This window comes from Meles meles, chromosome 10, assembly GCF_922984935.1.
Source record: "Meles meles chromosome 10, mMelMel3.1 paternal haplotype, whole genome shotgun sequence".
NCBI lineage: Eukaryota > Metazoa > Chordata > Mammalia > Carnivora > Mustelidae > Meles > Meles meles.
In genome coordinates, this window is record NC_060075.1 from 5768083 (window position 1) to 5784288 (window position 16206).

The 16206-nt window shown below is 51.5% G+C and overlaps 1 protein-coding gene and 1 pseudogene across 3 annotated transcripts in view; one reads left to right on the forward strand and one right to left on the reverse strand.

Moving 5' to 3' along the window:
* Positions 1-810: 810 nt before the first annotated feature.
* NUB1 (negative regulator of ubiquitin like proteins 1) overlaps positions 811-16206 on the reverse strand; it is a 28993-nt gene continuing 13597 nt past the window's right edge. For all 3 annotated transcript variants that reach the window (XM_046020317.1, XM_046020319.1, XM_046020320.1), the window contains exons 8-15: positions 14493-14599; positions 9206-9392; positions 8394-8501; positions 7325-7477; positions 4821-4967; positions 3265-3360; positions 2430-2607; positions 811-2239 (exon numbers count right to left, since the gene is read on the reverse strand). In XM_046020317.1, coding sequence (XP_045876273.1) covers positions 2061-2239; positions 2430-2607; positions 3265-3360; positions 4821-4967; positions 7325-7477; positions 8394-8501; positions 9206-9392; positions 14493-14599 — 1155 coding nt within the window. In that variant the 3' untranslated portion in view covers positions 811-2060. The remainder of the gene's footprint in view (positions 2240-2429; positions 2608-3264; positions 3361-4820; positions 4968-7324; positions 7478-8393; positions 8502-9205; positions 9393-14492; positions 14600-16206) is intronic.
* On the forward strand, positions 14951-15148 carry LOC123952332 (annotated as a pseudogene).

Here is a 16206-nt window from a genome sequence, read left to right on the forward strand (position 1 = left end):
GTGGGCCTAGAACAGCCGTGACCTCATGGATACGGTACACGTGGCCTGTCCTACACCAACTATTACATCCTCGTTGGTCCCAGGTCTGGAATGTTCTCCTCGGAATCTCCAAGGGGAGCCCCTCCAAGGCCCATGTCCTCTGGGACTCCTCCAGCCTCAGCAGTCCCGTTTACTTGGGGACACTTTCATCACGGATGCCCTTTGCTACTTCTCCTGCCCTCCGGAGCCCGGAATGGAACTCCGTCACTGCCTGCTTTCACGCAGCGGCTGGAGGCAAAGCCAGGACCAGAGCCTGCCTCCCGGCGCGGGACGGGCAGCCCTCCTTACGTGAGAGCTGGCCTCTCGGTGTCTCTTCAGGAGCACGTGAAGTGAGGTCAGAGCCCTGCTGGTGAGCTTCTGCTTTCTAGCCTTTCCAGGATCATTAAGGACGCATCTGGGAGCTCGAAGCCACGCCCGGCCCAAGGCCAGGACAGTAACCCGTTAGCCAGAAGCTGCGATTCGGCCCCAAATCCGAGAATGACACGGTCCCAGAGAGTCCCCCTCATCACCTCGTCAGCCACTTCAACGCCAAGGGTGCAAACCCTGTCCCCTCCTGCGCCGGCTCCTTCCCCACCATCAGCTCCAGCTCTGCTGTCCCCGCTTCCTCTTTCTACGAGAGCCGAGAGCCGGCAGCGATGCCCGGTTTCTTCGCAGAACTCCTGCAGCAAACGCCTTGGATCTGAGCAGGCTCGAGGCGGCCCGGGCGCGCTCCCTCAGAACACTGGAGGAGTCTCAGCGACTTACTGCGAAGTCAGGCCGACGATTTTTGAGTGTTTTCCACCTTTTATTTCCATGCGTATCCTCCATTGTAAAAGTTAACAGAAAAGATTCCCACCCACTCAAACCGGACCGCTGTTCAGGCTTTATGACAAGGGTTAGTGAAAAAGTCACAGCATTTTAGCCAGCCCTTGGCGCCAGCAACGGGGCCACCTACCCTCCATCGCAGGAGCTTCCGGCGACCTCTGGAGGACAGGAGGAGGGTCAGGGACACATCTGGCACCGCTTCAGCACACTGCTGCTGCCGGCTGCGTCCTGGGGCTGCACCGGGCTCTCATGTCACTCCCGTCTCCAGAGCGATGTTCAGCGCCGGCAGAGGGCTTACTGGGGCCATTAAGAGGCTAACTACGTCTTCAGAAATTAGTAATGTGACTCAGGTATACCCAAAAGCCCCCACACATCTGGCGAAAATAGATCTTAATCTCGGATAGCTATCTCAGTGAGCAGTGAGTTTCATAGGACAGTACAGCGTCTGAAAATGCTGATTAAAAATTAATTGCTTTGGTTAGCATTTAAGACTTCCCCATTTAATGAAAGATTTTATTTTTGTAAAGAATTTTGAAGAGATATAAATTCTCCACTTCAACCTTGAATTTCAAATACACGTTTTACTAAACTAAGCGTGTAGGACACGGACGTCCAGCCTGCCACAGTCTGGTACAGCTACTGTAGCTGATCCCTTATCCTCAGCCTCCAGAGAGCTTGGAATGGTTGAAGATTTGAAGGACATTTCAGGGAGGGGCCCGCGAGGCCAAAGCAGGCAGGCAGAGCTGCAGCGCAGGAGGCAGGAAAGCCAGCAGTTAGCTCGGCGGGGCAGGAGAGCCGGCAAAGTGAAAAGGAGATGGACGGGTGCTTCCCCCCCATTAGCTCCTCCTGGAGACCCTCCCCAGGGGCCACCTACGCTCCAGAAGTAACTGCTCTTCCCATTTCTCAGTAAAAAGAAACCAAGCAGAGAAGACCGGGTTCGGGCTGCAGCACCTGAAGGCCGGAAGGCTGCCGGGAGGAAGAGGACCAGGCCAGAGGCAGCGCCTTCCCCAGGCTCAGCACTAGGAACCCGCACCCGTCCCTCCCCAGCCCGCCTCACCCTCACAGCAGCCCCTGCTCCCCGCTGCCCCTCCTACACCCAGGGAAGAAGCATTCCTGCAGCAAAATTAGATGAAAAGAAGGAAAAAAAGACCTGCATTCGACTTTTCATAACGATAGAATTTATAAGCAGAAACTCAGTACGTATTTCTGCTCATTATTCAGTTTTTCCTTGTTGCCGACTTTATGTTTTCTACATAGGATAAGTACTCTGCAATAATTATTTCTTCATCTTCCAGAGTTGAGTCAAGGTAATCTTCTTCGTGTTCCGGAATATCTTCCAGTATTTCATTGACAGCTTCTGTCTCCATATCCTCATCTGTTGAGGCACTAGAGGTACCTGCAACGGAGTAGTGCGGTCACAGCCAATAGGGGAGAACAGAGGGAGGACAGGCCACAGAACGATGGAGCTGACCCCCATCCCCAGGGCCCTGGCCACACCTGTGGTGTCGTTCCCCACCCCCCCACCCCCCCCCCCCCCGATTAGCACGCGGCCCGCCAGTCTCCCAGCTCTGAGAGCCCAGACCTACCTGCGGAGTCGGAAGGGGACGTGGACGGCGTGGAGGAAGCGTCTTCGGCCGCGAGCTGCAGGTCCGGAGGAAGACTCCCCCCGTTGTGGGCCAGCGTCTGGGCCGCCAGCTGCACGTTCCCCCTGAACACTCTCAGGGCGGCGTCGGCTGCCACCGCGTCAAAGCCCATGTACACCAGCTAGGGGAGAACACGGGGCTGGGCCACACTGCGCCCACCCCCGGCCAAGCGCTCCCGCCTGTCCCTCAGCCACGTCCCCCAGCCACGGAGAACAGCCTTCCAGGGAATACGCTTCTAACCCCCTGGCGTGCGCACGGCCCCGGCTCCTGCCCCACCGCCCCGCGGCACAGCGTGTGCCCGCCCGCCCAGGAGGCATCAGGAAGCCTGTGCCCAACCCACCCGAGCCCAGTCCTCGAAGAGAGGCAGCGGCTCGTGGGCCGGCGGGACGAGCTCCTCCCGGTGACCAGGGCCTTCAGAGAGGTGGTCCCAACACACCTGGTGCGCAGGTCAGGGAGGGAAGTGGGGACAGAGCGCCACGGTGACATCCTTTGAGGTCACCGGCAGGGACGCGCGCTGAAAGCGGCAGTCGTGTCTCGTACCGGGACACGCGAGCGGAGGAAGGGCTGCAGAGAGAACTGGCAGCTGCTCCGCCTCCTGCTCTCCAAGGAGAGCCCGCCGGCTCCCGTCCCACCTGTCGCCACGGCTGCGAGCCTGGCTGGCCTCCTGGAGGGCCTGAGTCGCGCCTGGAGCCCTGTCCTGCCGCCAGCCTTGTCACCCTCGCCACGCCCCCCCTCACCCGCAAGCTGCGGTGGCGGGCCGCAGGTACGTCCTCCTCACCTGCTCGATGTTCTCCTGGGAAGGACTTTCTTGATGGCTGCTGGTTTCAGGATCTGAATCATTTAACCACCACATCTGAGGATTACTGAGAAGAATCTAGAAACACACAGGAATTTACTCATCGCTCCCACCAGCTCACTGACTCTGTGCTGGGCGGACACGGCCAGAGACACACCAGCAAGTCAAGGGCAGGACACCGTGGGGGCACCGGGCAAAAGGCGCAAAGGAAGCAGAGAAAAGGGACCCCCGAGCCCAGGTGGCAGGGGGAAGCTGGCGTTCAAAGAAGGTTTCCTGCAAAGGGAACACTGAGTTGAGGTCTGGGGAGGAGCAAGACGACCAGAATAAAGATCCCTTCTGAGGAAGCAGGAAGGGACCAGAGCTGGGGGGAGGGGGCAACCAAGAAAACAGCCCTGTGTCAGAGCTCAGCCTCTGGGGCGACAGGTCATGCAGGGCGATAAAGGCTTCCCAGACCCTGCAGGGCTGACCCATGGCATTTCTCTTTGGAGAGTGTCAGGAGCTAGATTTAAAATGTCAAGGAGAGCAGAGCTTTTTGACCGCTGATTTTCATACCACACAACACCTACTCTTACCCTTACGAACCCTCTGGAGAATGTCCCTTTAAATACTTCCGGATTGGCGGCATGTGTCACGGTGCAACTCATGCAGTCAGGCCTATGGCACAGCCTCATCAGTCCCCACCCCAGTTAGAACTTCCTGCCGTTATATTGTTCCGACCCAGGAGGCCACACTCGATACTCAAATCCATTTATAAATTATACATTTATATATGCGTGTGCGCCTATATGCACCCAACGATATAAACATGAACATTTACTTGTGGAAAGTTCTGAGGAAGGGACAGGCGGTCTTGAGAATAAAAGGCCAAGGCAGGGCAGGCTCCTCGCTGCAGGCAGGGTCCAGAGCAAACTCCTCAGCAGGGCAGATAAGGGGACCCCTGCCCACCTGGCCCCAGCCCCAGTGGGCACAGTCTGGGCGGCTCCCCCCAGCTCCCAGCTTTCTTGCGCCTCCCCCCCCCCCCGCCCCCCACTGCCCTGTGTCTGCCCGGAGAGGCACCCGTTGGCCCAGCCTACACATGTGATAGTCTACAGCTCCGCGTCCCCCTGCCCGCCACGTGCCGCGCTCCCACACGGTGGTCTGTCCTCCTCTGTGTTGTCTCCCCAGTACTCTGTGTGCTTCCTGAGGCCAGCATGTGCAGACTGAACCCATAAATAAAATGATATTCAAAGAGAACATTTTAATTAAAAGAAAACCAGCCCACAACGTTCACCACTATGCTCCACATCACTGCTAAACTCTCGGTGTTGCCGACGGACACCTTACACACCGTTCCCCCCCATGGCCTCCGCCACTCTGGCTCTATCACTGGGTTCGAGAACGGGAGCCTGACCCTTAGATCCAGACTGGGACCGAGCAGAAAGGCCCAGGAAGCGGGATTGCACACACCACGGAAGGACACTGGAGAGGAGCATGAGCGAAGGAGGGGCCCCCTGGCCAGCAAGCAGGGGCGCTCGGGGCAGGCCGGGGGTGGGGACTACCTTCAGGGCTTCATCCAGGTTCCCGCCGGCCTGATGCAGGGCCTGCTTGGCCGCGTGAGTGGAGTAGCCCATTCCTTTCAAGGAGTTGATACTCTCCAGCCGGCGTCTTTTCTTCTCTTTTTCCTCTTTCCTTATCTGGGCCAATTCCTTTAGGAAAACAGCAAAGTCACGGAACTGGAAACTGAGACTCTGTAAGAAGGCTGCTCCATCCACGCTCAGTAGGATTCTGGGGGTTGCCAGGCAAAGTGGAAAACAAAAGAAGGGGCTGAACTTCCCTCCGCACGGCTCCCCAAATCACCAGCAAGAGGGCTGCGAGGGCAGGGGGCCCGGCATTGCTCTTGGGGCAGGCCAGTGGGAGCTGGAGACCACCCTCCGGGCTGGTCCGTCCGTTTGCCACTACCCAGCACCACCGCAGGCCACCGAGAACAGGGAGCTCATCGCTGCCAGAGAAGCGGACGGGCCCTCTTCGGGGAGGGCAGAAGAGCTTCCTGCATGGCTGGGAGGGCTTCTTGGCCCCTGGTTAATTCCCAGGGATCTTGGTGTGGAGTCGGGATGGGGGTTGGGGGATGGGAGGGCAGTGTCCTGGGTGATACCAGACCTGGAGATCTACCCACCTGACTCCAGGTACTTCCTAGGCCCTGTGAGACTGTTTAAAACCTCCAGAATGCTCAGTGTCAGGAGACAAAGGTCATCTAAGTCCACAGTTCTTGACCCTGAGCTCAGAAGTGCCTTCTGTTGCTGCAAGAGCCTGAGAAGGGCTACAGAGAGTTCTAGCCGCTTCTCTCCCATCCCAACTCCCATCAGGACAGTTCAGAATTTAAGAAGAAATGTCACTGGAAAAAAACAGATTTTGGGGGTGCCTGGTGGCTCAGTCGCTTAAGTGTCCGACTCTTGATTTCGGCTCAGGTCATGGTCTCAGGGTCCCAAAGCCCCGGCCCCCACGCCCCCACCCTGCCATTGCCGCGCCCACTCCAGAGCCACACAGGCCAGCGAGGTGACTCCACCCACAGTCATACCCACCGTGGGGTGAGCTGCCTTTCCCCCGCCCCACCCTCTGCTTCCAATTTCAGTTCTTCCATTCATAGTCGGGAAGAATCATGCGGAACATTCACACACACGGAACGGTGCTGCCGGCCAGCGGCCACGGGACTCAGGCTTCCTCTCACCCAGATCCGACACGAAGTCGGAGCCTCGGAGCACTGTTCCTTCAAGTACGGACGCCTAGCTCGCCCTCCTTTTAATCACGTAGAGACACCCGAGCAACGTTCTTGCGATGTTTCCCTTTACGCTAGGAACCGGGCGAAAAAACCAGACGGGGCAGAGGACGGGGGTGCCGCACTGGGCTGTGCCGCTGAGGCGGCGGCGGGCACCTCTACGACCGGCGTTTACGGCTAGAAGGGACCTGGGAGAAACTCCATCCCAGCTCAGAGAACAGTGGCCCCACTTCGCCGTACCCCATCATTAGCTCTGTCTGGAACCCAGCTCTTCTACTGGAAAATGAGCAATACTGGATACGGTAACATGCCCTCCGACTCCACAATCTCACGTGTTTTTAATCTGCTCATCTGTAATTGTTTCGTAGGATCGTAGTTTTGTACCTCTGCTTTCGTACTGTCAATCGTTCCTGCGACCTGACTCACGTTTCTAGCTAAGGATGCCATCCCAAACCGTAACCGTGGCTCCGCGGAAAAACAAAGCCCCCGCGAACACGGCCTCCAGAAATCTACCATGGTGAGGGGAGAGGGGGACAGGGGACATGCACGGACAGGCCACCTGGATAATGTACATGGGAGCTACGGCCACCACCACAGGGAATAAAACTAAGGAAACTGCACAGCCTGGAAATTAATGCAATTAAAAAGGACAAGTTTCGGGGCACCTGGGTGGCTCAGTGGGTTAAGCCACTGCCTTCGGTTCAGGTCATGATCTCAGGGTCCTGGGATTGAGCCCCACATTGGGTTCTCTACTCAGCAGGAGCCTGCATCCCCCTCTCTCTCTGCCTGCCTCTCTACTTGTGATCTCTCTCTCTCTCTCTCTGTCAAATAAATAAATAAAACCTTAAAAAAAAAAAAAAAAAGGACAAGTTTCTCCTGTTTCTTCCCAGTCTGAATAGAGAAGTAAAAAGCGCTCCCTGTGATTAGAACTACCACAGAACAATCTCTTTCTCTTCCTTCACACCCAAGAGCTATCGCATTTTGAAAACAGGCTTACTATCGCCTCACGTTTCACACCTACACCAAGGCCGAGACCCGGTGTCGCCGAGACCCAGTGTCACCAAGACCACACTAAGATACCTCTCTGCGGGCGCGCCTGGGTGGTTCAGTGGTTTAAGCCTCTGCCTTCGGCTCAGGTCATGATTTCAGGGTCCTGGGATCCAGCCCTGCATCAGGCTCTCTGCTCAGTGAGGAGCCTGTTTCTCCCTCTCTCTCTGCCTGCCTCTCTGCCTACTTGTGATCTCTCTCTCTCTGTCAAATAAATAAATTAAAAAAAAAAAAAAAAGATACCTCTCTGCGGTTGGTGATGTGGGCTGCCGCGTGGTCCACGTTCCCGTCACAGGCCCTGAGGCCGAGCCGGGCTTCCTGGGCAGTAAACCCCAACTGCAACAGATTGTGAACTTTCGATGGATCGATATATAGCTCTTTAAAGAGCTGGCGTGCCTACGGACAAGAGAAAAATACAAGAATCCTGTAACTTTAACAACATTAGAGCTTAACACAAAGCTAAAACCCGGAAAGAATAAGCTTGTACCCGGTATGAATTACAGTATGTCAGATCTTATTTTTTAATTTGACACAGAGAGGGAGAACAAGGAACACAAGCAGGGGGAGAGGGAGAAGCAGGCTCCCCGCTGAGCAGGGAGCCGATCCCAGGGAGCCTCACTGAGCGGGGCTCGATCCCAGGACCCCGGGATCATGACCTGCACCCAAGGCAGACCCTTAGTGACTGAGCCACCCAGGCGCCCCCGGTGTCAGATTTCAGGCAAACACTCTGAACTCTGCTTATTATCATCTAGCTAAAAAAGAATACAGACATCACTCTGCCCATGCGGCGTATGGTAACGTAACAGAAGGAAACAGGCTAAGTAGCCGCGATCTTTTCTGTTTTTGTAACAAAATCCCCTGAATCGGAGCTGTGCACGGGGCATTTCTCGCTGTCTCCCGCAACTGGGTGTAGCTAGGTGGTTAAGTCTAGGCCAGTGGCATGTAGCAGGAGTGACAGCCCCAACTTCTTGTCCTTCCAGAAGGGACCCAGCACTCGCTCTCGTGCCCCCTCTGCTGGCTGGAAGAGGACTGGCAGGAGGGGCGGGGGCGGCTGCACACAGGCTGCGGAGCTGCTCCCCGGCTCCCTCCTCGCGGCCAGGTGAGGCAGGGAAACCGCAGCCAGTTAAAGCAGCACCTCACCCGCTCCCTAACAGATGCAAGTATGGTGCCGGCGTGTGTGAGGCAGAGGGCACGGGGCCAGATGTGTGTTCTCGCTAGTCACGAACTACTGAGTTGATGAAATACTGAGTATTCGGGGGAGGAAGAAAAGCAGGTGAGAGCGGCTGCGACTCTGGCGTGTTCACTTTCTTACCTTGTTGAGATAGTCACGAGCCTCTTCGCCATTTCCACTGTGATAATTTCGGATACCTTGAAGCAAGTAAAGTCTTAAAAACAATACCTTCTCTTTCCCACAGTTCCCCTAAAATTATTGGGGGGAAAAAGGATAAAACTGTCTTATTTCTAATTACAGATCTGTAACATTCACCCTTGTAATTCCCTTCATCTTTACAGGGGCAAAAGAGCACTCCTCAAACGTTTCTATCTTCACGTACCACTAAGGGCAAAAGTAAAGATCCCAGAGGACGAGGACATCCCTCGTCCCACCAGGAAGAGATGGTGCCAGGACCCCTGGGTGCCTGGTCCTTCCGGTCAGTAAGGAAATAGACCAAAGCCCAAACCGGGGATGCTTTATGCTGCCCTGAGATTTCCAAGCCGAATTCTGATGACTTGTGGAAATCCCCTTAGAAAAATCCTTATTCGAATCACAGCTCTTGAGCTCTGACTCACTCATGTCAACAGCTACCATTCAAAATGTCTATTTTTTTCTGCATTTAAACCTTCCACGAAACTCTACTGAACACAGTCACCAGCTCTCTCGGCCGGGGCGATCATCGATGGGCTTCTAGGGCTGAACAACTTGGTCCTCTGGTTCCACCCCGCCCAGACCCAAGTTACAGCCCAACTTGCAACACGTTCCGCAATCCCGTGAGAGGACAGCTGGACGAGCGCTGTGCACACGACTACCGAATCACCTCTTGGCAGCAGTCGGCATTTGTTATCAGGAATAAACTCAAATGGTAGAAACGGGCTCAGTGATACATAAAACAAATCAGAGTAACATACTTTTATGTGGACCAGTCTCTGGTGGTTTTCTCCGTAACAATTCTTAAAGCATTTCTGAGCCAAGTTTAATTTCTTTTCCGCATCGTCAAGGCATTCCAGCTGTTCCAGGCGGAAGTAGCACCACACGATGTCCAGCTGCAGCACGGCGTAGTTATCCACGGTGTCTAGCAGCTCCCTGCAACACTCGCTGCGGGAGCGAGAGGAAAGGACGTCACAGGAGAGGAGCATTAAAAACCTTTTCGTGGATCGCTGCAAGTCTTTCCCAGGTTCTGCTGCTATTCCCAAAGACCGACTGCTCCACCGCACAGACCCCAGTGTCTACGAAGGGAGCCGTATTCATCATCGGAATTCTCCCAATGGGAAAAAGGCAGTTAGGGCTCAGGAATAACGGTTTAACACACACACACACCCTCGCTACGCTGGGAGCGAGGTTCAGCAGGGAGTGGAGAATTGACCTCACTGCATCAGCAAACAGGAGGTCAGCAAACATGAGGCGGCCATGTCTTAAAGCAAAGGTTTCCAGGCCTGACTGCAAGTCAGAATGAGCTGCAAGTGAGGAATTTTCTTCTTTCTTTGGTCCACACTGGAGCTGGGACCCCATCCACATCAAACCGTAACAGAAGCCTCTGGAGAGCCAAAGTGGGGAACCAGTGCTTTAAAGAACCCCACCCCCAAATCACCACTTGCTGTGAATGCCTCCCCTAATGAAAACAAGACATTCATGTGCAACCACAGTCAAGCGGGGAGGAAAAACGACTAAGGAAATGCCAGGTTCTAAATGCTTAGCTGAGCTGGGGGCCAGGTGCAGGCTGGATGTTACTCCGCAGCTGTCCCCAGCCCCAGAGAAAGGGGACGACAAGACAAGGGAATGTTGGCAAAGATGGACATCAAGCTTATTTATTCTGCTTTTAAAATGTGCTTTTCAGAAATTCATAATGCATCCCTAGACCTCAAGCTGGAACTTTGTCAACAAAAAAGGAAAGGTCTCGCCTGTTTGTTGTCATGGGTATTCTATTAAAGGGAAGACAGCTCTTGTACAAACTGCAGAATCCACGTGCCCTCAAGCTTCCCACCTTGCCTATCAAAATCCACACGGAAGAAACAAGGGAAAACCAAAGAAATGTGATGGTGTCATTTACACTGTGAAGCAGGAGTCTCCTGAGTGCGGGAGAAATACACCAGAGCGGGCTTTTCCGTCATCTGTCCCATCCTTCAGTCATAGTGTCTGCTCTCTGCGAAGGTCGTGTAAGGGGCCCACTGTATTTTATATACGTGCGTGCACAGGCCCCTGCCTGGGCAGGGGACACTGTCTCTGAACTGCCTGCTCAGCCTGAGAACTTGCCTTTGAGGACGAGGAAAAACTCTGTGGACTGTGGTCTGATCTCACATTCTAGACTCCTTTTCTAGGAGAGAAGACGATCCTGCCGTCCCTAAGAAAGCAGGGGACATTTTGTCACAGTTTTCGAGCCCCTACCTGTGCATGTGGGCTCATTCGTGTTTAATACACATGCAGAGCAAGGCAGAAACTGCCTCATTTCAGGTAAAAATAGAACCACGTGTGAAGCTCAGCCCAGAAGGGACTACCGGGCAGCATGAACAAGCAGCACGGGTCTCAGACTAGCGAAGGACATGTCGTTCTTTAGTTTCGAAAACACTTTCTCTTCAGGTAGAGGCCTATATAAAAGGGATCACGAAATCAACACTTCAGAGTTAATAATTTTGAAACTATCAGGCCTGTATTTGAACCTGATCATGTCACTCAGAAAAAACATAGTTAAAGCCCTGTATAAAACTAGCTTAGAGAATAATTTTATTAGCACTACCTTGGCCTATGATTTTAGTAGCTTTCACACTCAAGAATCAGTAAGTTTTCATGTTAAAAACATTAATTAAATAAGCAACATTAAGTAAAGCCTGCTGAGTCCAGCTTTAGAAAAATTAAATTCCATTTGAGCTAAAGTCAGTTAATTAACAGAAATGTATTCTATTTGCCTTATGATTTTAAAATTTTTACGTAAAACAAAGGGATCAGTTTCAGGAAAGGCAAACTAAGCTTACGTATCTCCGTTCTTTTTTCAGGGAAGGTTGACTAAAGTCATTTTCAATCACTGGCTTGAAGGAGTTGATCACAGTCCACCTCGGTGGTGATTTTCCTATTTCTTGTACTGGGGGCTCATTGCGGTTCTCTTTTATCTGGGGGTTTACAGTTTTTAAGCAACTGGGGAAAATTCTGGTTATTATTTCTTAAGATTCTGCGAGGGAGCCCGGCTGCCTCCTTTTTCAGGGACTATAATGATCCACATACCGGGTCACCTGAAACCGCCTTACCACCTCGGGACGTTGTGTCCGTCTATCTTTGCTCAGTTTGCTGCTGGAGCATTTCTACTGGCCCGTCTTCACACGGACTCATCTTCGGTGCCGTCTAGTCCGCACCGGAGCCCACCCAATGGGCTGCGCTTCGCGTCTCCGCAGTGCAGGTGCAGCTCTCCGGTGGGCGTTCCACGTCTACCTAACACGCCCCGTCGTCCTTCCTCTACCTTCCGGAACGTACGGAATTCGGTTTTCGGTTATAGCAACTGTTTCAATGTCCCCGCCGATGGGCTCTATCTTCCATCTTCCGTGTCACTCCCTTTCCATTCTTTACTATGGGTTGCATTTCCCTGCATCTTCGCATGACCATTAACTTTTCACGGTGGCCGGCCGTTTCCGTGTTGTGATAAATACTACTCTGTCTGGGATGCAGGTGATCCTTTTAAGGCTTGTTTTTAAGCTTTGTCAGGTGGGACCACAGCAGCCTTGAGAGATAATCTTGCCCTACTGCGGAGGCAACACCCTTCTGAAGCCTCCCTGTGACGCCCACAATCAATCAAAAAGTTGGTCGCTGTGGTTCTGGCTCTGATCATCGCCATTATTCTTAGCCTTCTGAGCGCTAAAGATTGCTCTCTGCGCCTCTTGGGTGCTGACCTCCCCTGCTAGGGTGTTTCCTCACATGCAAGTGTGGATTGTTACTCAACAGAATACTCCAAGGAGACCTTTTGAAGCTCTGGGACCTGCTCCCCCAGGCTGCTCTCCCCTCTCCCGCTGCGGCCTCCCTGGACTCCCAGCTCCATCTCTGCAGCTCCGGGGAGAGCAGGAGACCCCACCTGGCTTTCTCGTCCCTGCACTGCAGTCCAGGGGCTCCCGAGGCAGCCCCAGGAAACAGTCCCAGGGCTCCCCTCACTTGTTCCCCCGCCTTAGGGATCGCTGTCCTATACCGCCAGAAAACGGAGGTGTTCGCACACTTTGCTCCAATTTTCAGTTGTCTGAGGCGAGAGGATATATGGTCCCTCTTGATCGCTCTTGGCCAAAGCAGAACTCCCACTTTACGTTGTAAACAGGGAAAGAAAGGACGCTTGGTCATATACTACACACCATTCCCCAAGATGCAGAACGAAGTCCTTTGAGACCTGCCAGCTTACTTGGAGGTAGGAACGGAAACAGAACTGAAGTCTCTTCCACCCTCGTCCCTGACCTGCGCCCGCGCCGATCGCCTCTCCTGAGAGGAAGCGCTCACGCTAAAATGATGCTAGTAAGTCAGCCTGACTAACGAGAGCTTCAGGGAAAAAGCGTCATTCTCTGCGGAGGCACTGACAACCGTGACTGGGTTACTGTATCTACGACTCACTGAACATGGTAACGTACTGGGAACGGAAGACATAGTTATTTTTATTCAGGGCTTCCTGGAAACCTGAAAATTATTTCGAGAATTTGTCTGGGATAAGAAGGTTGAGAAAGGCTCACAGAGACAAATCAAAAGCAACCATGTCTCAGTAACTGCTGAAGGAGGGACACCTGAATGGCTCAGTCAGGTAAGTGCTCAGGGCATGATCTCAGGGTCCCAGGATCGAGCCCAGCATCGGGCTCCAAGCTCTCTGCCGCACCCCGGCTTGTGTGCTCACTCTGTGTCAAATAAATAAAATCTTAAAAAAAAAAAACAACATAGGAATCCACTACACCTGTCTTTATGTATGTTTGAAATTTTCCATAATAAAAAATTACAATTATGGAAGGAAATGAAAAATGCGCCTGCATTTGACGGACCTAACTTCGAGCCTGTGCCATGAACAGCCGAAGAGAATGAAGGCAGCACGGAGCCAGAGATAAAGAAGTGGAGAAAGAAAACCCGAGAGGAACCAAGCCCTTGTTCTAATTTCAGATTTGCCACCTCCTTGCCAAATATCCTTTTTTTTTGCTTAAGTTAGCTTAAATTGGGGTTTGTTCACTTAAAACCCAAGGTGCTTGCTGCTAATATGCTTGGCAAACTATAAACATTTGTATTTATCCTCTTCAAGTGTACAGTAGGTCTTGGGGTTTCATCAAAATGGAAAAGAAAATAATCCTCAAGCTGTTAACTTCTGACCACTTTTAAATACTGAGGCTACTTCTCAAGCTCCTCTGCCAGGATTACAGTCTCTCGGCACCATTTCCCTCAAGAGGAATCAGGAGCCCCTGGGAACTGACTCCTGGCTGGGGCGAGAAATGTGCAGGATGAGTCTGGCACCTCTGGACACCAGCCACCACCGGGATCGGTCCAAAAGATGCAGCACAAGACCCACGCGTTGGGCACAAATGGTCAGTTTAAGTAAAAGGTCTGAAAAACGTCAAATGTGTTAAAATCTGAGTTCATATTGATACTTAAAAAGAAAGAAGAAAAGAAAAAAAAGAAGGAAAGAAAAACCTCACTGGTGATATCCCCTTCGGGGAATTCAAGGGAAACACCTCATTTATTCTGAAAACAGGAAAAGAAGAAGAAAGAACCAAGCATTTTATTCTTCCTTTACAAACTGTACCTCATTGTAACCAAAGAGCCAATGAGGAAAAACACTTCTTTTCAGAGGAATCCCAGCAATAAATGCAGGAAAAATAAGGTGTCACTGTTTGCAGCCCCTAATGAAGCAATGGACTTGGGAATGATCATGACACCCACACTGAAGCCACCCGGGGAAGAGCTGACGGAGACCGCGGGACGGACCGCGCAGGCTGCTGACTCGCAGAAAGAGCTGCTACGGGCGGGCTGTCCAAATAGAACAAGTGTGTGCTTATGAAATTCCTTACAGGGAAGAGAGATGAGCAATCTGAAGGGATAAAGTAATTCACAAACTGGTCTACACTGCAACTACTCTCTTCACATTCACGACTGTCTTGGGCGGAAAGCTGAAGCCTGACGCGCGCAGGCAGAGAGACGGCGCTGCGTGTAACCTGGACTATCTTCCTTAAGGCAGGTACCACCAAGTACAAAAGTGCCTACCAGAAATATTTGTCAGCATCCAAGAGACACGGCAAGGCTATTCCATATTCTTTTCTTTTCAGGAAAGCTCTGCCCTTCTCATGATATCCCATAGCTAACATAAGGGCCTAGAAAAAAATATGGAATTAAAAAAAAACATTACTTTAAACTGTAATAAAACAAATTATATGAAAAGCATATCAAGTCTAAAGAAATCGAATAAAGATTTTTTAAAAACCCAAGATCACAACTCAATCTAAAAGCTAAAATTAAGAAAAATATAATCAAAGCTTCATTTCATTTCAATCCTGAGATCAAGCACTCAATTTAACGTGGCTGACAGGGTCATAACCCACACCTGTCTGTCTGTTTCCATCAGTTTATTCCAGTATCCGCTGATTTAGATCTATTTCTAGTATTCAGTAAGACTGAACAAATAAAGAGCAGCCAGTAATGCTTGTATCCCTTTGAAAGAAAGCAGCTTTGCGCAGTGGCAGTATCGTAGCCAATGAGGTTTATCCGAGGCGCGATTATTGCTAATTGAAAACTTTTCCCTTTGAAAGAAAGCATTCATGAGGCATCTGGGGGGCTCAGTCAGTTAAGCACGTGACTCTTGGTTTCAGCTCAGGTCTTGATCTCAGGATCATAAAACCAAGCATTGAACTCCGCAATGGAGCCTGCTTGGGATTCTCTCTCTCTCTCTCTGCCCTCTCCCCTGCTCATGCGCGCTTTAAAAAAAAAAAAAAAAAAAGCATTCATTTGACTTTCTAGTTTTTGGGTTTTAAATAAAGATTTGAGAGAGAGCGAGAGTGAGCACACGCACCAGCAGGAGAAGGTCAGAGGGAGAGAGCGAGCAGGTCCCCCACTGAGCAGGGAGTCGGGGGGGAAGGAGGGGACACGAACACACACACACACACACAAACATGGCTCGATCCTAGGACCCTGGGATCATGACCTGAACCAAAGGGAGATGTTTAACCAACTGAGGCACCCAGCCGCCCCTCACTAAAACTAGAGTTTTAATCAAGTCTTTTTCTGAAGTATCCGTCAACTCCAGTATTCCTAAAACAATTTTTAAAAGGCAATCCATGGGTGCCTGGCTGGCTCAGTCAGCAGAGGGTGCTGTTCTCGATTTTGCGGCTCTGAGTTCAAGTCCCACATTGGGTACAGAGCTTACTTGAAAAAAAGAAAGAGCAATCCAAAAATGTTTTTAAGTTCATTAATATTTAAATTTGAATTTTCATATAATCCAGTTTTGTAAAGGTTTCCCAAAAAGTCTGGATACCATTTATTTTTTTAAAGATTTTTTTAAATTAAATCACACCCAACATGGGGCTCAAACTTACAACCGTGAGATCGAGTCACACACTCCACTGACTGAGGCAGCCAGGTGCCCCTGGATATCATCATTTAATATAAGAGAATTGTAGGCAAATAATTACCAACATTTTAAAAATAAACAAGCATCAATCCACTGATAGCTACCAAGTTCTCTTATTAAAACTTAACTTTAATCCTTCATTTCCAACCATGTAAGTCATGGAGTGAAGTCTACTCTAACTTGTCCTTTAAAGACAGAACAATTAAAATGGACTTGACCCACAGTCATCATAGCTCTTCCTTATCGGAAGCTACTGGACCAGCTCAGATACTGACCTCTGGGTCCCAGCTGTAGAATGCTGCTGCAGAGACCCCCTGCGATGTGTTCAAAGATAAACCACCTCCTGCCTATTCC